Genomic DNA, 24426 nt, shown 5'->3' on the forward strand with positions numbered 1-24426 from the left:
AAGAGGACAAACACAGCGCTGAACTGACAACAAATGTTTATTCCGGATGCTAACAGCATATATATACTCTATTGCACCTTAGAAAAAACAAAGAAACAGAGAGCAGCAGAAAGTATCAATCCCAGTCATTATGCGCATGCAGCTGTATCGCGTGTACATCGATCATTTGAAATCAGGAAGTTGTGCTCTTTCACCGAGATGGGAACGGAAGGAGTGCTGATACAATTCGCACCCAGCTTCATGATCTCAGATGCCTCAATAATCTCTCGTGCAAGCTTATCCTTGTGTTTGGTAACAACTTGGCTGTTTTTGAATTCTGGGTAACATGAACAGTCACGACAGTGAATACCTATCTGGCGGGTCGCGTTCTTGACATTGTTTGCGTGCTCTTTAAGTCTTTCATTTAGACACCGTCCAGTTTGGCCGATGTATGACCCACCACACTTCAACGGGACTGAGTACACCACGTTGTCTTGGCATGGCACATACTTCATCCTGTGGTTTTTCTTGCAATTATGACCAGATTCCGATCTTTTATCCGGGCGATTAACTCTTGCACACAAGCCACACAGTCTGACAGGAGCCGAAAAAACAACATCTACTCCAGCCTTTTTGCCTATTCTCTTCAAATTGTGGGACACAACATGAACATAAGGTATTACTACCAGGTTTTTTTTGTTTGGAATGGGGGACAGCTTTGCCCTCCTTGATATTGAAAAAGCTGAAGGAGGGCAAAGCTGTCCCCCATTCCAAACAAAAAAAACCTGGTAGTAATACCTTATGTTCATGTTGTGTCCCACAATTTGAAGAGAATAGGCAAAAAGGCTGGAGTAGATGTTGTTTTTTCGGCTCCTGTCAGACTGAGTGGCTTGTGTGCAAGAGTTAATCGCCCGGATAAAAGATCGGAATCTGGTCATAATTGCAAGAAAAACCACAGGATGAAGTATGTGCCATGCCAAGACAACGTGGTGTACTCAGTCCCGTTGAAGTGTGGTGGGTCATACATCGGCCAAACTTGACGGTGTCAAAATGAAAGACTTAAAGAGCACGCAAACAATGTCAAGAACGCGGCCCGCCACATAGGTATTCACTGTCGTGACTGTTCATGTTACCCAGAATTCAAAAACAGCCAAGTTGTTACCAAACACAAGGATAAGCTTACACGAGAGATTATTGAGGCATCTGAGAACATGAAGCTGGGTGCGAATTGTATCAGCACTCCTTCCGTTGCCATCTCGGTGAAAGAGCACAACTTCCTGATTTCAAATGATCGATGTACACGCGATACAGCTGCATGCGCATAATGACTGGGATTGATACTTTCTGCTGCTCTCTGTTTCTTTGTTTTTTCTAAGGTGCAAAAGAGTATATATATGCTGTTAGCATCCGGAATAAACATTTGTTGTCAGTTCAGCGCTGTGTTTGTCCTCTTCTTCCCTTGGCCTTGTGCCGTTGCGCTGCTTCACTAAGATCTTTTTCCTGGCATCGATCACCCGCCTACCTGACACTCTGCCGCCCCAAGACATGTTTACCTTGTCTTCGCTCTGTTACGAATCGGTTATCTCTTCCCCGCAATACACTTCTGCTCATATCCGATTTCGACTAGGATATCACTAACTCACGTTTTTTCCCTAACCCACTCTGCTCTTTTCCCGTCTCTTGACGTTAACCCTATCGTTTTTCTGTCTACAGCTCGTTGCTCAGTCCTGATTTTAATTTCAATCATTTTCGTTATTGTCAAGCTAAAACTATTATGCATACTCCCCTCTTGCAGGATATGGGTATAACGTGGTATTCATGAAATAAGAGCACATGTCAAATGGAGTTTACCCTATTCTTCCTCTCATAGCTATTACACGTTCACAGTCCGGATCTGCGATCACAAACAGGCCTAGACGTTTTCCTTTACTACTCTCAGTACATGGCTGCCTATCGTGAACTGGTCACTTCCCAGGCAGTTGTAGATTACTTTAATTCTCTTCGTATCTCTGTCTTACCTTAGTGATCTGAGTGCTGAGGACTCACAATAACCGACAGAAGTGCAGCGAAAATTTCCGCGACGACCAAAATTGTAAACATGAACTACCCCACAGGGATTGCAACGGCAGTTAACAGCCCTCTAGTGCACTCTCCTTTAGGGCAGGGCACGCTGCCCAAGTCTATAGAAAGCGATTTCGATTATTAAATATGCGAGATGTTTACCGTCGGCAATAAAAGCATACTCCCACCTCGAAGCATAATAACTTGATTCAGCTAGCAATGGAAGGAGAATTTTAAACGCGGCAGCGGAGATCCTGAAGTTCGAAATTATAGGGAATTGAAACCTCTATTAAAATACTGGAAACCGTGAGGACTTCGCACGTTTTGAAGAGGAAATCTGCTTCCGTTGCCGACCGCAAGTATTCCGTATTTCTAGTAACGGAAATCTACACTACTACTTTGGCAGCATACCTTGCTCCAATTATGGAGTGCGCCAGAGGACCGTTTACTCCCCTATTTACTCCCTTATAAGGTAATTTGAGTTGAAAGTGCACCACTTCCCCTCGCCATTCCTGTGGGGCCATAGCATTAAAAATCTCCGTCAGGGCCAAAGCGTTTCGCCAGCCACACTCTCCTACTTCGTTGCACGAAGGGCAAAACTTGGGCTACGACCTCTGTATTGCCGACGGAGTTGGCAATACAGAATGACTGATCCTCGGAAGGAGAGCACGAAGAATGCTGCTCGGGAAAGCAGTTGTGAACAGCACCGACTGTCCCAGCAGACGCACTGCTACTCCCGGCACGTAAGCGATTCTCGTCGCGCAGAGGATGAAGAATGAGCTGCGAAAAACTAATGCACCACGCTGTTTGTAGCAAGCTTCTTTAGCTCCAACCGGCTACGCCCTAAACACGGAAGGAGTAAAAAAGGGAGTAAGCTGTCCTCTAGCGGAGAGGGTATGCTGCCCCAGCCATGGGGTAGATTTTCATCACTAAAAATACGGAATACTTAAGGTTGGCAACGGAAACAAATTCCCGCTTCAATACGTACGAAGTTCAAGCAGATAGGAAGATTTTGACCAAGGTTTCGACCTCCTCGATTTGCTAACCTCAAGGCCTCCTGTGCCACTTTCGAAAGCCTTCTCACTTTGCTAACTGAATCAAATTACTGTGCTTTGTTGTGGGAAAAACGTCTCCTTTGCCAAGAGTAACCATTCCCTTCATTTAGCGATCGAAATATACCGGATGTTTTTTTTTTAGAAGGTCCAAAATTTAAAAAAAAAAAGGAAATTGCTTTAGATTTATTTTACCACTGGGGCTATACTGGAGGTTACGGCGGGCGCCAGGCAAGAGGTAAACTGCTTTAATTAGTTCGCTGATTAACTAAATATGTTAATAAACTTTTCTAATTTTTATTTTAGGGGGTTTGTTGTAATCGCAGAATTGGAGATCGTCCTCCAAACAGTCCAACTGAGAAAAAACAATTGTAATTAAAAATTTTTCACGCACGTTACGAGGCGGAAAAAAGTCACCCTGGTAGGCATCTTCACACCGTAACTCAGCGGCGGGAGCGCCTCTGACTAGCCCTGCGCTTTGCGTCACGCGGCTGATATCACCTGAAGCCCGGACGGGCGGCCTGCGCTATCGCTGCTTGGTTCGCTTCGCTCCGCGGCCTCACGGAATGCCGCGTTGGAACAAAAACGCACTGACACAAAGCGTAGGGCGGAGCGAACTGTGTTGCAGTGTGAAGTTGCCTACCAGGGTGACTTTTTCTCGCTTGGTAACGCGGGCAAAAAATTTTTTTATGAAAATCTTTTTTCTTGGCTGAACATATCTCCTAAAACAATAATTATAAAAGTTAATTAATGTATTATGTTAATCAGCGAACTAATTAAAGTAGTTTGCCTCTTAGCTGGCGTCCGCCGTAGCCCTCAGTATAGCCCCAGGGTTAAAATAAATCTAAAGGAATTTACCTTTCTTTAAAAATTTTGGACCTTCCAAAAAAAAACACCCGGTATTCCGGAACTTGAGCAGCATATACTTTTTTTCTATCCTATACCCTGCCCCTAAAATGGAAAGCGCTAGAGAAGAGCCCCTACAAAAATGCTTCTTGAGACAGTGTTGAAGTTCTCATGAGCAGACTCAACATGCCGTGTTGAATTTTTGTTGTGACCAGGATGGCCCAGTGTTGGTGAATTACTGAGGCCGAGTTGAAACTCATTGGAAAAGTGGCCACCGTGCTAGAGTTGAGCATTCTCAATGAAATTTCTGCATTGCATTCATGTTTAATTCATGTTGGAATTACGGGAGTGAATCAACACATCATTATGAGTCTTGACTGGTGTTAAAAAACAAAAAATCCTGGGAATACATTCGTATTACGCCAGATGGACCGACTACCAATGCAACTTTCGGCGGTATATCCATATTTATTGCTGCAATTTCTCGTTAACTAGCACTTTTTTATATGCAAGAAAATGACTTTGAGCGGTTTACGAGAGTTTTAACGGGTTCTGCATGCGTTCTTAATGTGTATAATGTGATCAGGTTCTGTTTACACGATACATGTCGAAATGATTTCATTTAGTTAGGCTTAGAAACGGCTGCCTTGAGACGATTCAACTTAAATTCAACAGAAATTGCTCAACAGTTACTGTCTTGACTACGCTCAACAAAAATTTTGTTGAGCAGGTGTTGAGCAGTGTCAACATACATTGAGTTCATGTTGGTTTCCAGTTGATTCAACAAGAGCTCAACAAGGTGTCAACTGAAGCTCAAAAGTCATTTTTGTAAGGGTAGCTTACTCCCTCTTTACTCCCATATAGGTTTATTCGTGTTTATTCGTGTTTATTATTCGTGTTTATTATAGGCTTATTCGAGTGTAGGTACCAGGCCAGCACTGCCTTCGGTTTCACCAACGATGGATGGCTCGGCACATACCGCGAAGCATTCAGGTAGATGCCTCTGGGTGCTCAGGGTCTCCAGAGACGTCGAAGGACCCGGAGGTTTGCAAAGGTGGCAAAGCAAATATGCGGCAGCAATGCGGCGAAGGGTTCATTTCGCCGAATGCACCCGATAATGGACGGGCGGCTTGCTTGGAACCTTTTCGTCCACATTCCCCACTTGACTATATCCTCCTTTCTTTCCCCCAGGGGACGCTCCCTTCGGCCGGGAGGAGTTCACGCGTGCACCCTCACCGTTCGCGGCGTAGCTGTTGCAGGAGGGAGGCGAGGTGGCGCTCGGCGGTCGGCGAGGCCAGCCGGGGTGCGGTTCTCGCGCTGGTCCTGCGCAGCCGGTCTTCCGCTCGGCTACCGCCGCCGCCGGGCTTGCCCGCCGGAAGACTCCTTGAACCAGGGTCGGGCGCAGCCGCCGCCGCTAACGCCGACACGCGCCGCGCACCGGAGCCGCCTGGAAATGAGCAAAGGACGGCCGTAACTCAAGACATGCTCACCTTTAGAAAGTATCAACAGTCGATAATGCCGTAGAAAATAGCAGAGGTGTCGGTACTGAGAGAGCTGCCAGCGTTTTCATAATGAGGCACTGAAAAAAGTCAGTACGGGACATACCGCATGTTTCAACGACTGCTTCTTCGGTTTAAAACAACAGGGAGGTGGGGGGGGACACTTAAGCCCCACCTTAAGGGTATGACGCGATAGTGTGAACGACTACCTTCAGCGGCTTGTGATACTCTTTGCATACCACTCACTTCGCAGACACGGACACTGTCGGACAAGATACATAAGGCCTCTCTTTAACGAAACCGAACGAACGAGTACGAGGAGAGGCCATGTTTTGGAGATGAAGTTATCAGTTTGATGGGACAGTTGCGTTCCTTAAAACGGTTCTGACTTTCTCATGTGAGTTAAACGCAAGTCCTCTCCTGTTATTTGAGAGTGCAGTGCAGGATATAATGTTTTTGTGACCTACTGTAAACTGCCGAAACAGGCAATAAAGAAAAAAAAATGCCTCGGTGGCCTCTGGGTATAGCGCGTCTGACTCGGGATTCAAGAGGCAGGGGTTCGATTCCCATCTCGCCCAAACTTTCTTTTCAGTGCAATTAATTTCCCTTGCATTCTCACATGTCATAATGACATTTGAGACATGTTGCGATCTTATACGTGCAATTTATGTGATGTTTTAATCATGGTTCCAAAACCAACGCTCCACACTAACTTCTCGACCAACCCGCATTTTCTCAGCGCGCCCGGCGCCTCCAGATTCTCCGCTAAACGCGAGCCTTAACGCTATCCGCGTTAATAAAAGTCCCGCAGTTGGAGATGACCATTCTTTTCCAATGCTCCAAGCAACGAAGCAAAAGAATGTGCATGACAAGGTACCGAGAATGACGTCACCACCATCTGCTGAAGTCACTTCCCTTCAGCCAATGGGAATGCTCCTTCCTGGTGATGGCACTTCCTTGCAGCCAATCAGCGAATTTAGCTTCCGACGAGACATCTTCCCGATGAGGCTTTTAATGCTATCGCACTAAAACTAGTACGGCATCCTCGCGTCCATGGCTTCGTCCATGACTTCGACCTATGCTGAGGGCCGACCAGCTATACTACTATAAACTACTTCAGTTCGTACAACTCCGGAAGCTGCACATTTGCGACAGGGAAGAAAACTCTACTTATCCTTTCCGACACAATAAAAGACGCATGCCAAAAACCAGAACCAATTATGGTAAACAAACAGTTCCTTATCAAATGGCTTCGATCCTTAATAAACTTGAAGGTAACTTGAATTTCACATCTAGTATTAGCACATTCAAAAAGCACATTAAAGATGTCCTAATGATGTCAGGTGTTTTGTACGGGGAGTGACGAATACTTATGACATGCATACACAGGATGTATCCTTCTCTTGTACCATTGTTTTTCACTTTATTTTTGTTATAAGTGTCCTTCAATGTACTGTATACTAAACAAAATCTCTGTATAATATTCTTGCATATTATTGTACATATCATACTGTGTTAATGTTGTGATTGTAATGGCATAAGTTATCCACCTTTGTTTTAATTATGTAACTTACCTTCTTGTTATGCTCAAATTTGTATTGCACTTCCGTCGACTGCAGAGGGACAGAGGCCTCGTCAGGCGCCACAGCCTTTAGCCTCTGCCCCTGCAGCAGATGCTGTAACTGCTCTGCTCAAATAAATCTTTTCAATTTCAATTAAAAAAGACTGTGTAAATTAAAAGTTTACAAGTGAATCTGAGTCAATTATCTATCCATTCAAAATTGTTCCATGCAGAGTAAATTAGCTCGGCCGCGGCTGACAGTGTGTGCCTGAAAAAGATTTTTGTTGGTTTAAGAGGGCCGTAAAGGCGAAAACCGTCCACCGTCGACATCTATGTGAAGCCTCCACCTGCCAACCGTGGCAGGTGGTGTTTAGGGGAATTTCCCACTCTTCACCTGCCACCTGCTAACCGTACCCTAGCCGCAGCAAACAACTAGGAGCAATTCGAAAAGAGCATAGGTCGAGCAGCGTACCCGGACAGAAGGATTTCGAAATATATTAGATTGCATGCCGCCGAAATAGGTCAAATAGTTTACTTGTAACCAAACTTCGCTCATGACCCCACACCACTCCCTCGACAACCGCTGCGTGTCCTCGCTCCAGGAAAGTGAACAAAAGCGATCATAGTGCCGTCTGGTGTCCTCAGGTGGCGCCTAAGGAGAAGAAAGTTGAGGATTCACGCGCTCTGGGAGCTATAGGACGCTACTTCTGAACGGCGCCTCGTCTCTTTGTTCCGTGAAAACATGCCCAATTCGCGCAAAAAAAAAGTCAGCTACTAAAAAAAAAAACGTGAACATGAACTAACACCTTTTGAACTTTGGAACTTGGAACTGGTGTACCACTGAATGTTGGAATTCCTTAGCAGGCAACATCCGTTATTATCATTGCAAGAATGTATGTTTGTTGTCTCTGTTTTTTTTCATAGTATCCCACTCCTGCAATAGCGCCTCACCGAGGCTGCAGTATGTATAAATAATTAAAATGAGAACAAATAGTGTGTTTCATTGCATTTATATAAAATGCTATTATAGCTACACGGCATTTGTTTCGAAGCGAGGTTACGTTGATAGGGGGACACTTCGGTCAAGGTATTTTAGAACGTCGCTGGTTGCCTAACTTGTTCTAAGATCTTCCTAATTAATCTGCTCTAATTCCCCTCTGCTGAATAAAATAAAACGCCTTGAATATACATGCAAGTGATAACAGCATTTCGGTTGAGCCGATGAACCCGGCCGAATCGGTGGTCGTCGCAGGACTCCGGCTCCCGACGCCGGAGGCTAACTAACGCGGTCTACGTAGAGATCTCAGAGCGATGACGAGGAGGAAGCGTCGGCAACGACAGTTAGCTCGACGCCGCTCTCCCCTCCACCACCACCACCGTGGGCCTCGCGGGAGACAGCACATAGCGCGCAATGGCGCCGAAGAAAGGGAGGGCGTGATCAGCCGGCGTCATCCGTTTCGAGGTCACACTGCTCGAGCGGCGACGTCAGGATGTGGCGGCGGCGGCTGGCTTTTGAAGGGCACGCCAAGGTTGCCCCAGCAACGGGCCCCAGCTGCCTCACCCCCCGCGAAGCCCCGCGCTTGGCCCGCGGATCAGCCCCCCGGGTTGGACTCGGCGATGCGGCGCGATGCCCACAGCGGCGCTGCTGCGACTTCGCCCGCGGGGGATCCGCCCTTGCTGCAACGATCACCGGGCTTTGGCGCCGGGCACGCAACAGGGCTTGGTCTCTCTAAAACCGTGCAGTGCTGTGGAATCAAAAGCAGCCTGCGCCAGCCAATCCGGGGTCCGAATTCAGCAATCTGCTCGCACGTAAGCGAGAACAATGTTTGATGGGCGTTTTGAGGATGCTATCATTGGCACCGACCGACTCAATCTAGTTTCTCGTTCCAACAGCGCGATGCGTTCGGCTACTTATTGGCTAGCGCCAACCCTGGCTTTCACAACACTGCACGGTTTTAGAGTGAGAAAGAGAGAAATGCAGAATAGATCCCCCAGAACATGCGAGCACAGCGTTGGTACAGGCACGCCCAAGGAGCACGCCGGCAAAGAGGGGAGAAGAGGGGAGGGCGGGGGTAGTCCCCATGACCACGTGACCCAGCTCGGTAATGGTGCGGAATGGCTGCCGTATTTGCTCACGCCGTTACGTATACGCGACTGGCGAGGCGGCGAGCCGAAGTCAGAAAGGGAAGGGGTCGTCGCGAGCGGTATGCATGCAATGCACCTGTTACGCAAACTAGCGCTGATGCGATTGTCTTGGCTAATGGTGGAGAGCTGCTCCCACGGTGCAAACAGAGGAAGAGGAAGAGGAAGAGGGCGTGTAGAACAGGTCGTGTAACTCGTCGCACAAGGCTTCGGCCTCATACGCCTCACACGCGCGCGGTGAAAAAGGCGGGAGAGAAAAGTTGATCGCAGTGTTCATAATTACCAGATTGTGTATCAGTATCAAGTGGTTACATAACAACTTAACTCGGCTGTCACGGCCACGAAATGCATCCATGTCGGGCTAAAATTACCCATTCTAAAGCCATGCGCCGGTTTGGCCCCAAGCTAATGAATACCTCGGCCACAACTGGCTTTCTTTTTGTATGTGGCTTCCTAGCGCAAAGCGTTTGCACGCTCAGGCGGAAGTGTTTGCACAACGATCCAAAATTTCATGGTGGTGCAACAGACAGTTCGGTTCCTTTATTGTGAACACGGATAGGGCTCGGTAACCACACGACCAATGCAAATACCGGCGCCTGTCATAAGTGGCGTGCATATTTGTAAAGTGTAAGGCCATCAATCTGCATTTCCCAAACAGCCTGAATACTTTCTTCCAAAAAAGATTTCGCGTCATACCCTTTGGTACAATGGTCGTGCAAGACAGACGCATCTAAGCCTGCGACAACGCAAGAACGAGGATGAGCTTCTCACGCGTCACTCTTCTTGGCGCACTCAAATGACAATTAGAACTTTTTCTGTTCGTGCTCTCGCAGAGTGCGTTAGGGACCGAGTGCGCGAGGGTCACCATAGGCGGCACATAAACGCAAGAGTTATGTTATGTTTCGTCTGTGTCAGTTCTGTAAATCATTTCGGGGGATGCTGACGTATTGCTCATCTTTCGAGTTCCCTCAGCCACATTTAAGCCGTTGCTGATGATGATTTTGTTCGCTATCCCTTTGAAACGGGCGATCAACGGTAATCTGCCGAATAATGCGCAGTGGCCTTCTGTCCACAGTTGCCAAATCCCATGCTTTTTGATGAATAAATAAGGGTCCTTTTTAGTTTTATGTGATGGTGCAGCGAAGAAAAAAAAACGTACAAGGCGCCGTCTCACAAGCTGTCCGTCATTCTAACTGTATCACTCACTAACGCGACACGGCCTGTAATAGCAGGCACATAAGCGAACATAACCGCAGACGCATAAGATACAACAAATTCCTATTTTTATGCATACAGTATTGGTGCAGCACTTGGAATACTTGGTACGCATGGTATACTTCGTATACATGGACAGTAACAGTCAGTATCTTCCGTTCGGGGTTTTTATTTTTATCCAAACTGCGGGGTTAAAAAAAAAAAAAGAAAATGGTCGTTATCTAGCTATTCAACAATTCAAATTCGACTGAAAATCGGGCTATTCAACAAAAAGTTTAAGAATTTGTTGTTTTTCTTTTCCGTGTTTTTTTTTAAGCGAAAATAATTTGCTATTAGCGGATGTTTTGGGGCAGGACATCAAACACCCACTTGTTTGCTCATTACTGTTATCAGCACCAGAATGACGTCAGTGACATCTTGCACCAAGAAACTGCTCACACATGTACTTTTTCACAATTATTACAATCATTTCATCGCACCCATTACCATCTGTCTGTGCAGCACTTTCGTGTCTGTGCCTGCGCTAGACCCGATCTTTGTAGACTGCGAAAGCATTCAACATCACAGCGGCCACCTCAAAAGCTCGACCTCCTTAAAGCGGGGCGCCGTTAGAGTGGGTAGCGCTCGATGTAATGCCAACAAAACGTTCCGTGATTACCTTTGTTCTCAACGCACGCTTCTAGAGCATACTTTCCGTATACTTACCCACATATCAAGTCAAGCGTTCAAAGATGTTTAAAGCCTGAAGAGTTAACTAACTCCGCCGAGGGTGTCTTGTAGTTGTTAACAACTACAAGACACCCTCTCGTGTACGTGCGGTGCCATCAGCATTGTGCAGCGGTAAGCACGGTACTTTCCTCATGGTGCATTTTCGGATAGTGATCGGGTTAAACCAGATTTTTAAGAAATCTACTCAGGGTGCAAGAACCCAGTGAAACCGGTACTTTGTCCGAAAACGAAGCTCTCTCTACTTAGTGCTACGCCAAGACTTGGTATGAAGACTAGACAACAAATAGAATCTAAAAACACGTCCCATCCAAACCCGGCACAGAAACTGAGGACCTTGTTTACCGAAACATGTTTCGTAACGTCTGCAAAAGCTTGACGTCTTCGTTTTGCACCCGGTTTTGTTAAGACCAGCATGTCGTTCCCTCGCGTATGCTTTCCATTTGGTTTCGACGAAGCCATCAGGCTGCGACTAAATTTTCAAAGTCACCGTCGTCAGCCGAGTCATATGCAGTCTTAGTCAATATGGAAGCAACCGGCTTCGCATCAACCGACCAAGGGCAACAAACCTTTCCTGGCATGACGACTACTTAATCTATCATTAAAGCAGCGCAAGCGGCCAGATAGCCTTATGCATAGTGTCTCTGCCAAACGTGAAGTAACCATGTTGTATGGCTTCCTTCTCAGTCTTATCGTTGAGCACGGCGCTTGTGTCTCGTCTCTTGTACTTTGTGGTCGTGTGTGTTTGCGCCCTTTTAAAGTTTTCAAATATGAACCAACTTGCCCAAAAAAAAGTGTTAATGACGTTGAGCACTTATGCAGCCAATCGAGCTCTAAATCTTTGTAAGGCAAGGAGAACCCTAGACCTCATTTTTCGAAACGTTTTGATCTTTGGGGAAGCCGCAAGGGTTCCACTACACGAGTGAGAAACAAACTATGCAGCCTTGTTACTTGTGGCAAAGACTGTACCTTTATTTGATCTTTCTTCAGGATAAACTTGGGTCAAGCACCTCACTCAAGGTATGTTAAGCCTAAATTAATCACATTCATAATGTTTCCGACGCTACCGGGCAATGGCCTCTCTTCGGGGACCTTTATTGCCCCTGATCTTCAGCTTCAGCCACTCTCACATTGCGAACCATCTCCTGTGTCGCTCGGATGGACCACCGGTTATCGGTTCCGCGCCATTGCACGTCCTGCTCAAACCAACCTCTCCCTCTTAATTTCAGCCATAGAATATCGCCAACTGGGAATTCTCGTCAAGCCATATATGCGGCTCTTAATCATTATAATCTGCAGTCCGCTCAGCCCTAAACGGCGCTGCTAACTTGGACTTCTCGGGAAATCACTGATAATGGTTTGCCGTTTCTGTAACCTGCACGCGGCGTCCAGTAGGGCCAACTAAACGACTTCATTACGGCCAAGTCCCGCTCGACGCAGGTCGTTCGCTCGCGGTGGGTGGTTCCGGCACCGGTTGAATTATTGCTAGTCGTTAAACGATTCGATTTGAGGCCGTCCCGCCCCTCCTTCCTGAGGGCCTTGGAGATAGTACACGAACCACACTATCACGAGTAGTGCACGAAGGAACGCGCGCGCTACCCGTAAACAAAGGGAGCGAGCCTGGATATACCAATCCCGCAAGGTTCCTTGAACCGCGCGCGCGCGAAACGATTAGACGCACTGCACTGCAGCTCCATGCGCGGAGGGAGCGCGCTACGAGTTTACAAAACCGGACCGACCGCTGGAGAAGTACGGCAAGAAAAAAAAAAAAGAAAATTGGCAAAGGACATAAATGATAGGAACGTCGGAACTGGTTTCCGATCACCACGCTTCCTCATCTCGGAGGCAAAAGGAAATCGCTAAGCGGCAAGAAGAAGAAGAAGAAGCCGGCAGCATTCGCTGCATCTCGAACGGAAACCACGCGAGCGCAGAAAGTTGGGAGTGACGGGAAAAGAAGCTATAGCAGGCTCGAAGAACGCAACAAACCGCGCGAGGAGTGCGCGCTTTGCTCGACTCCGTATGCGCGCCCGTCCGCTGATATGCATGTACGCGCCCAGCGGGTCCACTGAGGCGTGAGGCGCGCCCCTCTAGCGCGCGGAGTCTCCTCTGCCTCTCTCACGCACGCTCCTCGTCATCGTATTATATATGTTGTTCTTTCGGTACAACCACAATTAGGATGGGGGTTAATGCGAGCCAAACCCAATTGGTATGCGCCGCACGAGCCGCGCAGTGCATCACCGCCTGCAACGCCATCTTGCGGCGTCTTCTTTACGCGGGATAGCAAAGCAGCACTGTCCAGGAAGTGACCGCAGGGTCGCGTGTGTTGTGCGAGTGAAAAATGGAGGGGGTAATAAATCACGGCCACGCTTAAGGCGCGCTGGAATGCACGCATGTATGGTCAAGAGGCTGAGCTAAGTTAGTTTAGGTTACTCCTCGGGGATATGATAACCTGATCCTCAGTGCACGGACCACAGCTTGAGCTCAGTCACCGACAACAGAAGGACATGGCGCTAGAGTGTCAGAGCTACCGATGGCTCTTCTTGTCGCGCCACTGTCATCTTAGCAATACGGGTATGGGGGAGAAGCTTTGTTTATCGTTTCAGAAAAAGGTGACTTTCTCAGCGCCGCCTTCACCTGCCGGTGCACTGGCTGATGGCGTTCTACCTGCCGCAACCGACCAGGACTTCGTGTCGGGCGGCAGGCTCTTGTGTGCACGGCGGAGGTTAGCGATGTAAGTTCAACAGATTTCACTTAAAGCTCTGCCCTCCACACTAGTAGCTCGCCGACACTAAACACCACACTCAGACCCTATACCGCCACCCGCTCCTGTACAGTCCCTGAGCAGCTCAATGAGATAGCGTCCTTGATGACGCGAGATCTGTCGGATGGCACAGAATCTGTTTATATAGCAGGTCTAATTTGTTCGATATCCAGCGTCTGTAAAGCATGTGCAGGGAGGTACTAGAAGTTTAAGGGGGAACAATTAGTTTGCTCTCAATGACGAAACCAATTTTAACTTCTGCGTTTCACTTTAAAACGCGCATTAGAGGGGTGGTGCATGCGATAGATGAAAACTGCCAACACTGAAAAAAAAAAAAAAAGTGCGTCTCTTGCCAACACTATAGTGGCGTAATCGCGCCGAGAGCGGGCGAATCCCCTTTCAAATTGATCCGCCGAGATCCACACAGACGATCCAGCCGGAATGCTTTTTTATGCGCAATAAGAACATTTAATTCCTCTTCCAGTTTGAAAAGATGGCTTGTAGGTCAACCGCAGGGTTATATTTATGAGGAGAAACACAACTCTTTTTAGATAACGTTTTGCAGGAACTTTTAATCACCGGGGACGTCATTTGCGGCACCTGACGAAAGAAGCGCTATGCAATGGGTTATCTACAGCGGCCGTGCACGAGATTGCCATTGAACTGACGCCTGTGTCGCAATATGGGCCAAGACCAGGCACCTATACAAGGGGTCCCTTGAAATCAACCACCCTAGCCCCAAATTCCTCTAGCAATACTAATAACCTGACCCTCTCGAGGCTCAAAGAAACAATGACAACACTGCGCACGGTAGCAGAAGAGCACGATTTGTCTCATGGGGCGATTCACTTGAAAGCGACGTCAGGTGATCCCGCAAAAAGAAAGCAAGTATCCACATAACCGTGGAAACAGCGGACGATTTCGTACAGTGCAGCGCTGCATGATTCTGTGTCTAACTGTGCTCCCTAACTACCCTCCCTCCCTTCCTCCCTCCCTCCCTTTCTCTTGCCCACCTGAACGCGAGAAAACGGCCCATTCTACCTCATGGAAACTACAATTCGAGCAAAACGCGAACATTCCAAAGTATCGCTTTGTACGGGCACACAGACATGCAACTCGCAGCGATGAATGAGAAGCACCGGAAAGACAGCGTGCGGTTGGCGAGCTACACGAAGACAATCGCGCAAAAAGCGCCTGCGCTCCCAATTTCAGGACGTTAACTTTGCGAGCCTCGCAATGCGCTGCAACCGTCAAGAACGAGTGACAGCATTGCGAGAGAAATTTCTCCAGGGCAACAAACCATTTTCGAAGGTCCAGCAAGCCAGCATTCAATGCAAATAAAAAAATGTATGACGGACGATTTAGCGTGCTTAAGCCAAATGCAAATTAGGTGCACTCGCACTTGGGTTTTACTTTGGTTTCGGTTCAAGGCTCGGTTTGAAAGGGCAGTGCGATAGCGGTGTGTTCTGAATCCGTTGCGCATGGATGGAAGTTGACGAAGACGACGACGTGCAAAGCGCAGCGCGACAGCCTAACAACAACAACAACGACAACAACAGCGACTGACAGTTACACACGCGGGGTGTTCGGCTGCGCCCTATAACATGGTAGTCTGACGCAGTGAAATCCTCTGAAACGGCATAAGAGGCGGCTATAGCCCTCGCCCTAGCGCATATCCAAGAGAGCATCATCCTCAGCGATTCCAAAATGGGTATCAATAATTTCGCTAAAGGGCGAATTACAAACACCTCCCTTAGAATCCTTAACGCAACCAAATTCTCACCAAATTATTCCGAATTGATATGGGTCCCAGCCCATTCGGGGAATCCGGGGAACGAGGCAGCCCACAATAAAGCCCGAGGTTTCGTCGACCGGGCAGTGGATGAGTCTGGCTGCCTGAATTTCACGAAGGACTCCATGATCACATATCATGATCTCACCAATCATTTTAAACTAGAGAGGAGCCCCCCTCCGGACAAAAGCCCGACTAAAGAACAAGAGGTTACGTGGCGTCGTCTACAGACGAGATCGATACGCACCCCATCACGCCTCGCGCACGTTTATCCAGATCTTTACAACCCAAACTGTAAACACTGTGGCCAACGAGCCACCTACGATCACATCCTGTGGGACTGCAAAATAGAGCCACCTCCGGGTGATCTAGTTACAGCTCCTTCTCTCGAGCGGTGGGAGACCGTGCTGGCTAGCTCTGACCCCAGAACGCAAGTTTTGGCGGTGGAGTGGGCTGACAAAGTCGTCGAGGGCTGCGCACTGTCAACCACTTAACGCGACCTCTTGCCAAGCTCTTCCCGGCGAATAAAATGTTTTACAATCAATCTGATGCAGTGGCCCGCGAACCTGATCTGTTCGTGGTGCCGCGGGTTCGAAACCCACTCGCGGCCACAGAGTGTTTACCAATAAAGTGTTTTCTATAGTTCTCCGTAAAGCCTGCTGCGGCCACAGAGTGTTTACCAGCAAAGTGCTTTGCATAGTTCTCCGTAAAGCCTGCTGGCAGGTTGCCCAGAACCCGGTGGCTGGTGGGCCACTTACCAGAGGCTTTCGAAAGACAAACATCGGCGAAATCTGAGATTGGGGGTTTTAGTGCTAGCGTACTAAGAACCTTTTCTTTTCTCTCTCTCTCTCCAGCATGGCTGTAAGCGACTGCACACACAAAAATACCCTGTGTGTGTGAAATGCTTTACTGCGAGCAACACAGATCGGTGCTACCGACGGTGGCAGCAGCAGCCGCATCGTTCGGTCGCTGCTCTTACACGTTGTTAAAGTTAGATGCTAGAGGTGAGGAAGGAAGATGATGCCGCGACAAGCGCGAAAGGATGAGCTCGAGGGAGCAAGTAGCTGCCATGAAATGGAGCTAGAAAAATTCACAGGAACATCTAATTACATTATGTGTTGGAAACACGATAGCATTAGAAGCTGTCGGTGCCTTTAACGGAAGTGACATCACCTACCTCCAGACAATGGGCGAATTTTACGACCGATTACATTTTTTTTCATCGGTGATCCTTTTAATGCTATCAAATTAATAAACGCATCTGTCTTTCACTTATCGCTGAACACTTTCCTCTCTACGTAGCGTTCCTATATAAGAATAGGAACACTATCTATACATACACAGCAGCGCTGTAAGCTTCAGACTGCATAATCATGCGGTGTGTGCGCAAATGAACAGCGCTGTGTGATAGGAGTCAAGGCGAAAGAAAGTGGGGTCGGTCGAACCGGCCCCGAAGGTCAATTAGGGTCATCGCGGGCTGCGGCGGACTCATGTCAACGACCCGCCCCCAACTGCGCGGCGGCAGCTCAGGAACGCATATACAGAATGCCGCCAAGTCGCCCACCGCGGCCGCTTGTGCAGAGGCTTCCGCAGCAGCTCAAATCCGCGCCCGCGCCTGTTTGTACTCGTTCTTGATGATCGGACTCAAAGCGAGATTTGTGCGCTTAGCATGCTTACAGAGATGAGGTGGCTGCACAACAGAGGGCTAACTGGAAGCCATTGAACGTAGACAGGACTCTGTACCGCAGTAGACTTAACCAACGATTAACTTGACTAACGATGGATGGTGATGATGACGACGACGCCGATACGGGCGCATGCGGGCATCTCCACATGTGTTACTCCAGCGAATGGGCATAAGCACGCTAGCTACCCTTTAGGAATTGCAATGCCTTCTCCTCAACGATGCCGAGCGGCAGAGCGGTGCGCACTATGCATCACGGCCCACGTGGATTCTATTCTAGGCAGTCACGTCCGCATTTGGAGTCCAGCAGTGTGTTCTGGTTCAACTGACCGTTAAACAAACATGCGCCAGGCTTCAAAGTGGACATGCCGGAGATCACGCTTCACCATCATGGTGGACATGCCGGACGAATACCTCCAGTGAGTCCGGCGCGGTATTAGTGCAGCCTAGAAACGGTATCGACTTTAACATCGGCGAAACGAAACCACAGTTTGAATGTTACATCTGCTTTCTTTCAAGGCCATGCGGATGTAAAAAATCCCGCTAATGTCACTAGTTCCCAGGTTTTCAGTTCTGTGTCTAGCACACCCCTAACGTATACCTTACAAGAGAAAAGGAACAAAATTCAACAAGAGAGTGAATCGGAGACTCTCCGGCATATATAATCGAGAAAGCAAACAGGCACAGACGTAACGACAGGAGCACAGCTTACATACATGCGGATATCAAAAGGAGCAAGTTAGTTTACTTTCCAGCGAGTCATGAGGACAGCTAGATATACCAACCCACTCGCTATATAGTGAGTTGGGCGAATGCAGTCATCTATATCTACATCTACAAGCAGTTCATCGACATCGATGCCAGGAGAAAGTCCAGACGCGTGCTCGTTGCAGCCAGCTTCGGCATGGACTTTTATGCCAAGTCCCAATGTTACCGGCTCCGGCATATCAGACACGCAAAACACAGCGTTGAATGCGACTTCCAATAATTCGGACCAGAAGAGTATTCGTTAATATCCAAGCTGGTGACATTACGTACCAAGCCGTTTTTCATCACCCTCCTTTATAGCTTTTCAGCCAGATTCCTGCAAATGGTAGCACCGAGGAGATCTGTTGTCGAAGTCGCCTCAACGCATGAAGCCTGCGGCGAAGCCATGGCTCCTCCCCACACAACGGGCGGTTAAACAGAGTGTGCCAGATGGATTAGACAAGTGAGCTGAGTCCAAAGAACACTTGACCGACACCGAACACTCAACCCTACTGGGAACGATCGATGACATCCGGCTTCCAGCCTCGAAATTTGTGTCCAACACACTATAACGCTCAGGAACATCACGCTATGGATCTAACTCCATCTTGTGATGCAAGTTTGGATCGCTTGGCTGCAAAGCGATATTCACTCCAAATGAAAATATATGAGGTAACGTGGCGTATTGCCCCCTTACCTCAACGGCACGAACCGTCCCTGCTCACGATATGTGTATATGTGTGCCCTGAGAGTGCAAAAATCGCATAGCGAACAATGCAATAAAGGCTTTAGTGTTTCAATCTAAGCGAAATTTCCACATTTATCCATTTGCAACTACTGTCCAGACAAAAGCGTAGGCTCAGAGCCGCAATAGGGCGAGCTGCGACGATTCTAAATTCGCCGACTGGTGGACAAAACGGGCGCAGTTAAACTAAACAATGCAGCGGGTATGGGAGCGCCGGCTGCTGAAAAAGCGACTTTACTAGGCCTGGAGTTTTCAAGGCCCGTTGTACAACTGGAGTGGGATGCGATATAATTAGGAAGTCGCGTATGACGTAATATTAAATTAGCAAAAACGCGCACTCACGGCATGCAGAACCCGGCGAACCACGAGCGGAGAAGGCACGCTTGCCCGCAGTGCACCGGTACCTAGCGGCAGAGCCAAACGCAGGGGAGAGGCCGTGTTCGGCGCCGCCACGCTACCCGCGAACCCATGCGAGGCCGGCTTCGATCGGTGTGTGACGAAACAGGGAAGGGACGGGGGCGACGAGGAGCTCTTCTCTATTTCCCGTTCCGCTTTACGAGCAACCCCCTCGTACCCCGGGTTCGAGGCTGCGCAGGGAGAAAGCCCGCGGCGTTTTAGCGACGCAAGTACGTGGGCCGCAGCTGGCGATTACAGGAACTGCTTAATCTGAATTCGCGCGGCAAGTTCGACGAAGTAACCGGGGTCGCGTAGAATGCGGCGCGGCTGTGAACGGGCTTGCCGAGGTGGGTGCCGCGGGCGTAGCGCGCTCAGCGCAGATTAACGTAACACTGCGCAGCCCTTGCAAATGCGTCAGATTTCGTAATAAACGGAAGCAAAAAAAAAAAAAAAACGAAAACTGCGCAGTGGCGTACCCGAGCTCGCAAATGAGGCTTGGATAGCATAAATCAATATGGATCAAGGGGGTAATAATTCACAAGCCCACGTGCCACAACTAGACACGAGCAGACAAGGATAGGGAGAGAATGGTTTGTTGGGATATGTGCACGAAAGAAACCGACAGTCACCGAAACTAAAGAAAGCCCTTCCCTACGATTTCCTTGCTTTCAGTAACTAATGGCGCCTTTCGTAAACTCGACACGAAGTAATGCAGAGCTCCATATTATTCCTGGCACCATACATGCACAGACTATCTTTGCAGCTGGGTTTGTTAAAAACCATAAGCTCAATGTGACCACTAGTGTAGACTACAAGTTGCGAACCACAGGGCCACTTTGTGGTTCTGCGAACTATCATGATCCCAGTGCTGCGAGAGATGTAGGAATATAGTTGCGACAAAATAACATGGAAATCAGGCAACAAGGCCCTAATGCTATGAGATACACTGCACAGTTAACAAGAATCGCCTGCTTATGCATTGTAGGGATGGTATAATAAGCATACATTTCGTGTAATAGGCACTCACTGGATGTGCTGAAAAAAGGAGAAAATACCACTACTTTTGGAGCTTGAAGCTACACTTTGATAGAAAGGCTAATCATTGATGACATCTACACTAGTCTGTTCTCTAAAAAAAAAAAAAAAACGAGCACAAAACTCACATGTCTAAAGCACAACATGCTGTCAGTGCTTTGATGAAAATTTCAAAAAATTTAGATGAGCAGCAGGAACCAGAAGACAAGCTGAACAAAATGTGGAAAGTAAAACTGAAACACAAGTCTGCAAGGGACCGAGTTGGTCCCGAAACGTTGGGCAAAATTAAAATATTGGTTGGCGTCAGTTTTTCTCTCAGCTATCTGAAATGTTCACTTTCCTCCAATCGAACAACCCATGGCTTTTCATTTTATTTGACACTGACTACTTAAAACATGTAGACTATAAATATAATTACAACATGCTAGTAAATAAATCGTTTAATGTTGCAGAACTGCTTAAACGGGTTATCTACCTGGCCAGATAACCCAACTTTAAAAGCGATACTCTGCAGCTCTTTAAGCTGTTTTATGAAAAAATCTATACAGAATAAAATGAAGCACTCGCTACAGTTAGCTTTGCTAGGACCCAACCATTAGCAACTGCTTACTGTGTTCTATTATGCAATTATGACACCATAAATGAGGTCCATTTAAAATTTGCTGATGCTACCAGAACTATGGCATATATTTTGCTTGTAAGAACTAGTAACGCTGTCTAATAAATTTGACTGACCTTTCCAAAATTTCTTCCTGATTAGGTGATAATACCACAGTCATTACTCATGAACAGATTCCGATAGATGTTTCCAGAAAATTTAGCGTCAGGGCAAATACCTGGAAATGCAAAGAAACTACAGAACCCTATAACTTACCACCAGGGAGACTCCACTGAAGTGCAGGGTGTCGAGGAATTTCATTGCGATGGTCCATTCCTTCCAAGACAGGAGATGGGTCAAGTACATCAGCAAGAGTCTTTGGTGAGCATTCAAGGAAGCCTGGAGTTGGCGGTCGCTCTGTGGTTTTCAAACCCATGGTCCACACAGAAGAAGCTCTTTAATAAGGCACTGCTTCTTCGTTGCAAAAAAGTGTACAAAGGAATTTGTGTTTTGCAGCAGGCCCCATCTTGCCAGCCTAATCATCCAGCATACAGTAGTAAGGCCCTCCTGAAAGTAACAAAAAAGAGAATTCTTATACTGGCAGACCGCATAACCACAACATGAACTGTGAGCAGCCTGTGCTGAACGTGCAACAGGCAATGTGTGCATTGAAGCCTGTGCAGTTATTTTCAGTGTGTAAATATATCTCACCAACTATCTAGGCTGATTAGGCCACTACAATAGTGATAAGTGCGCCTTTTCATACAGCGAACGTAACTGCTCAGGCTCCTCACAGTTCTCAATTTGCTTTCAAAGCAAACATTAAATTTTGAATGAAGAACAAGAAATTAATATGTATACGAGAGCACACAATAAAATGAAAGTGAGCTCAACTAACAAGCTCTGTATATGTAAAAATTACCATTGCTTGCCATGGAAGAAATACCTGATAAAAATGAGATAACATAGCTCAGAAAGGCAAAAGATATGACACATAGCCTGAGGACTATATATGGAGCAGCAAAATCATGATAACCATGCACTACCCCTAGCATGCAGCCAAAATGGAGGCTGTAGAATTGCGACATGCAGCACTCTTTGCTCCTAACGACAGGCGTTCAAGGCAACAGGGAAAATATTATATTTATATACATATATCACCGTATCATATATTGCAAGGATAACATCACCAGTGTCAAAGATGGCAAGGAGTGATTGAGGACGCAGCAACGACCGCTGATTGAAACAGTAGCAATTAAAATGATAGCATATACATCAGCGCGCAACTATAGCGTACGATATTGCGCTGCATGAGGCCGGTTCTATATATACAATCAAGCGCGAAATCCTTATAAAGCGGCGAATTGTTCCCAACAAAGCGCAATTTTGCAACGCGCCCGCATGCCAGACGCCAGCGTACTCACGGCGCACAGATCAATAACGTGGGATTCCCACTGCTTGTGTCTCATACTGCACCTGCCACTGTTTCATATTTTTCTCAACCAAGAGAGTACCAGTTCGTTTTTCTATTACGCGTGCGCGAGCGCCAGCCTACGGTGTTGACTGCGAAGTAGTTTAGGTTTAAACACGACACACATTATGTTCTAATGCGAAAGTGCGCCTTCCGCACTGCAGCGAGAACTTCCTACAAATTTCCGAACTGTCAAAGAAAAGCTTTTCTGCACACCTATAGCTGCACGAACTTGAGAAGATGGGGCGCAAGGTCGCAGTGCCGCTTGGAGGAGTTCAACGCTCGCTGAAAACGAGACGGCGCAAAGTACCAAATAAAACGAACACGTACCGCGTGTCCCGGGGCAATCAAGCGTCGAGAAGACAGCAGGCGTCCCGCGCGACGGCGCCGGCATCCGATCTGACTCTGGCCGCGCCGAAACTGCTCCTTCCTGCTTCCTGAGGGGCACTGACAGGTCGAGTGGAAAGGCGGAAAGCGAACTGACGGACGACCAATCAGCCGGCAACACCCTTTGAGTTAGACGTAGTGCTTGGGTACAAGCGACGATCGAATGTAATACCCGATTAGGAAAACCGCCAAGGACGCGTCTCTGACGACAGTGGCAGCGACAAGGTGCAAAAGGGGAAGAGAACATTAGCTAGGCTTCATGATGGTCATTCCGAACCAATGCAACGAAAGTGAACGCTAAGACAGTCCAAACAAGTGTATTTATACCGCCACTTGCTCTTTCTCATGACGCGGCGTCAGCTAACAAGCTTACTTGCTCATGTGCGTCAAGCAGCGTCGCGGCGTTCAGCGAATGAAGCAGCCAGCGCATTTCGCGTGGCGCCATCTCAGTTTAAAGAAGCCAAGCACCCATTGGTTGCCATAGCTACAGCCGACTGAGGCAACAGAGCCTGCGCAAAAAACATTTTCGGTTCTGGACACCCACGCATTTTAGATGCCAGTTTGAACAGCAGGATACACACACTTTATTAATATGGTGCTTCAAAAACAAGCGATCGCAAGATTTACCCCTATGTCTTCAAAGCATCTGCGAGGAGGTCATGCGTTGTGTGTTTAAGCTTAAATTTAACAAAAGCTTCTTTAAGGATTTGACTATCTGACTCGATGTGGTAATGAAAGGAGAAATTCGTTGAGTACACTCCATCACGTCGTGAGGAGTAAAGGGCACTAACTGTGGTGGTTGTGGTCTCAACAACCACCTCAAGAGCCTCGAGCGCACGATAGTGACGTTGGGTGATGCTAGGTGGCAGCACGTGTATTAAAGGAGCCGTTCGAAGTTGTGGAAGTCAGTTTTTGTGGGACATTTGGAAGCAGTTCGTTCTTCGTTTGATGGCAGCACAAGTGTGTTCACCGCGATCTTGATCAGAAATGACGCGACAAAAAAAAAAATCTTCCTTCATTGCTGGGCTTCATCGTAATACTCCCAGGTAGCACCGAAGCATAGGACACTTTCCGTGTTTGTTTTGGTCAGTTAAGACATTGTTCTTAATCTCCTTTCTTTCCAACATTTCCAAAAAGTTACTAATAAATTTTGAATAACCTTGCTCGAGTCTAAATTAAACAGTTAAATAATGTACAAGCAACTGTCTCTAAGATGGTAAAGCAGCTCTGCAAGAAACTCCATCAACGCTTCCAAGGACCAATCAACGCGGGCGACACTTCAGTTGTGCAACTCAATCCTTCCAACTCCCGCCTCCTCTCTCTCTCTCTCTCTCTCTCTCTCTATATATATATATATATATATATATATATATATATATATATATATATATCACTCTGACGAATGCCAGACCCCCCTGGTCGAAACGTTATAATAAAGTGGTTTTTCTACCGTGTGTCAACCGAATTACGTTTATATATATATATATAACGTTAACTAGAAATCGTAGCAATAAATGTGAATATACCGCCGAAAATTGCATCGGTAGTCGGTCATCTGGCGCATGCAATACGAATGTATTCCTAGGATTTCTTTTTTTGGTGTTGTGTTAATTCAACACATGCTCAACAGAAACTCATGTGCCAATTTTCAACATGCTCTCACAATCCTGTCAACACTGCATCACCCAAAACTCTCCACCTTTTCAACATACCTTCAACAGTGTGTGTC

The 24426-nt window shown here is 47.4% G+C and overlaps 1 protein-coding gene across 1 annotated transcript in view; it reads right to left on the reverse strand.

The window, feature by feature from the left end:
- Nucleotides 1–22993, reverse strand: part of LOC149340978 (uncharacterized) — a 135996-nt gene extending 113003 nt beyond the window's left edge. The window contains exons 1-3 of the mRNA XM_089549921.1: nucleotides 22641–22993; nucleotides 21116–21406; nucleotides 5175–5385 (exon numbers count right to left, since the gene is read on the reverse strand). Of these exons, the coding sequence (XP_089406047.1) occupies nucleotides 5175–5385; nucleotides 21116–21275 (371 nt within the window). The 5' untranslated portion in view covers nucleotides 21276–21406; nucleotides 22641–22993. The remainder of the gene's footprint in view (nucleotides 1–5174; nucleotides 5386–21115; nucleotides 21407–22640) is intronic.
- Nucleotides 22994–24426: the final 1433 nt, after the last annotated feature.

The sequence above is a fragment of the Amblyomma mixtum genome, chromosome 6, assembly GCF_055824585.1.
Source record: "Amblyomma mixtum isolate Tamu chromosome 6, ASM5582458v1, whole genome shotgun sequence".
Classification (NCBI taxonomy): domain Eukaryota; kingdom Metazoa; phylum Arthropoda; class Arachnida; order Ixodida; family Ixodidae; genus Amblyomma; species Amblyomma mixtum.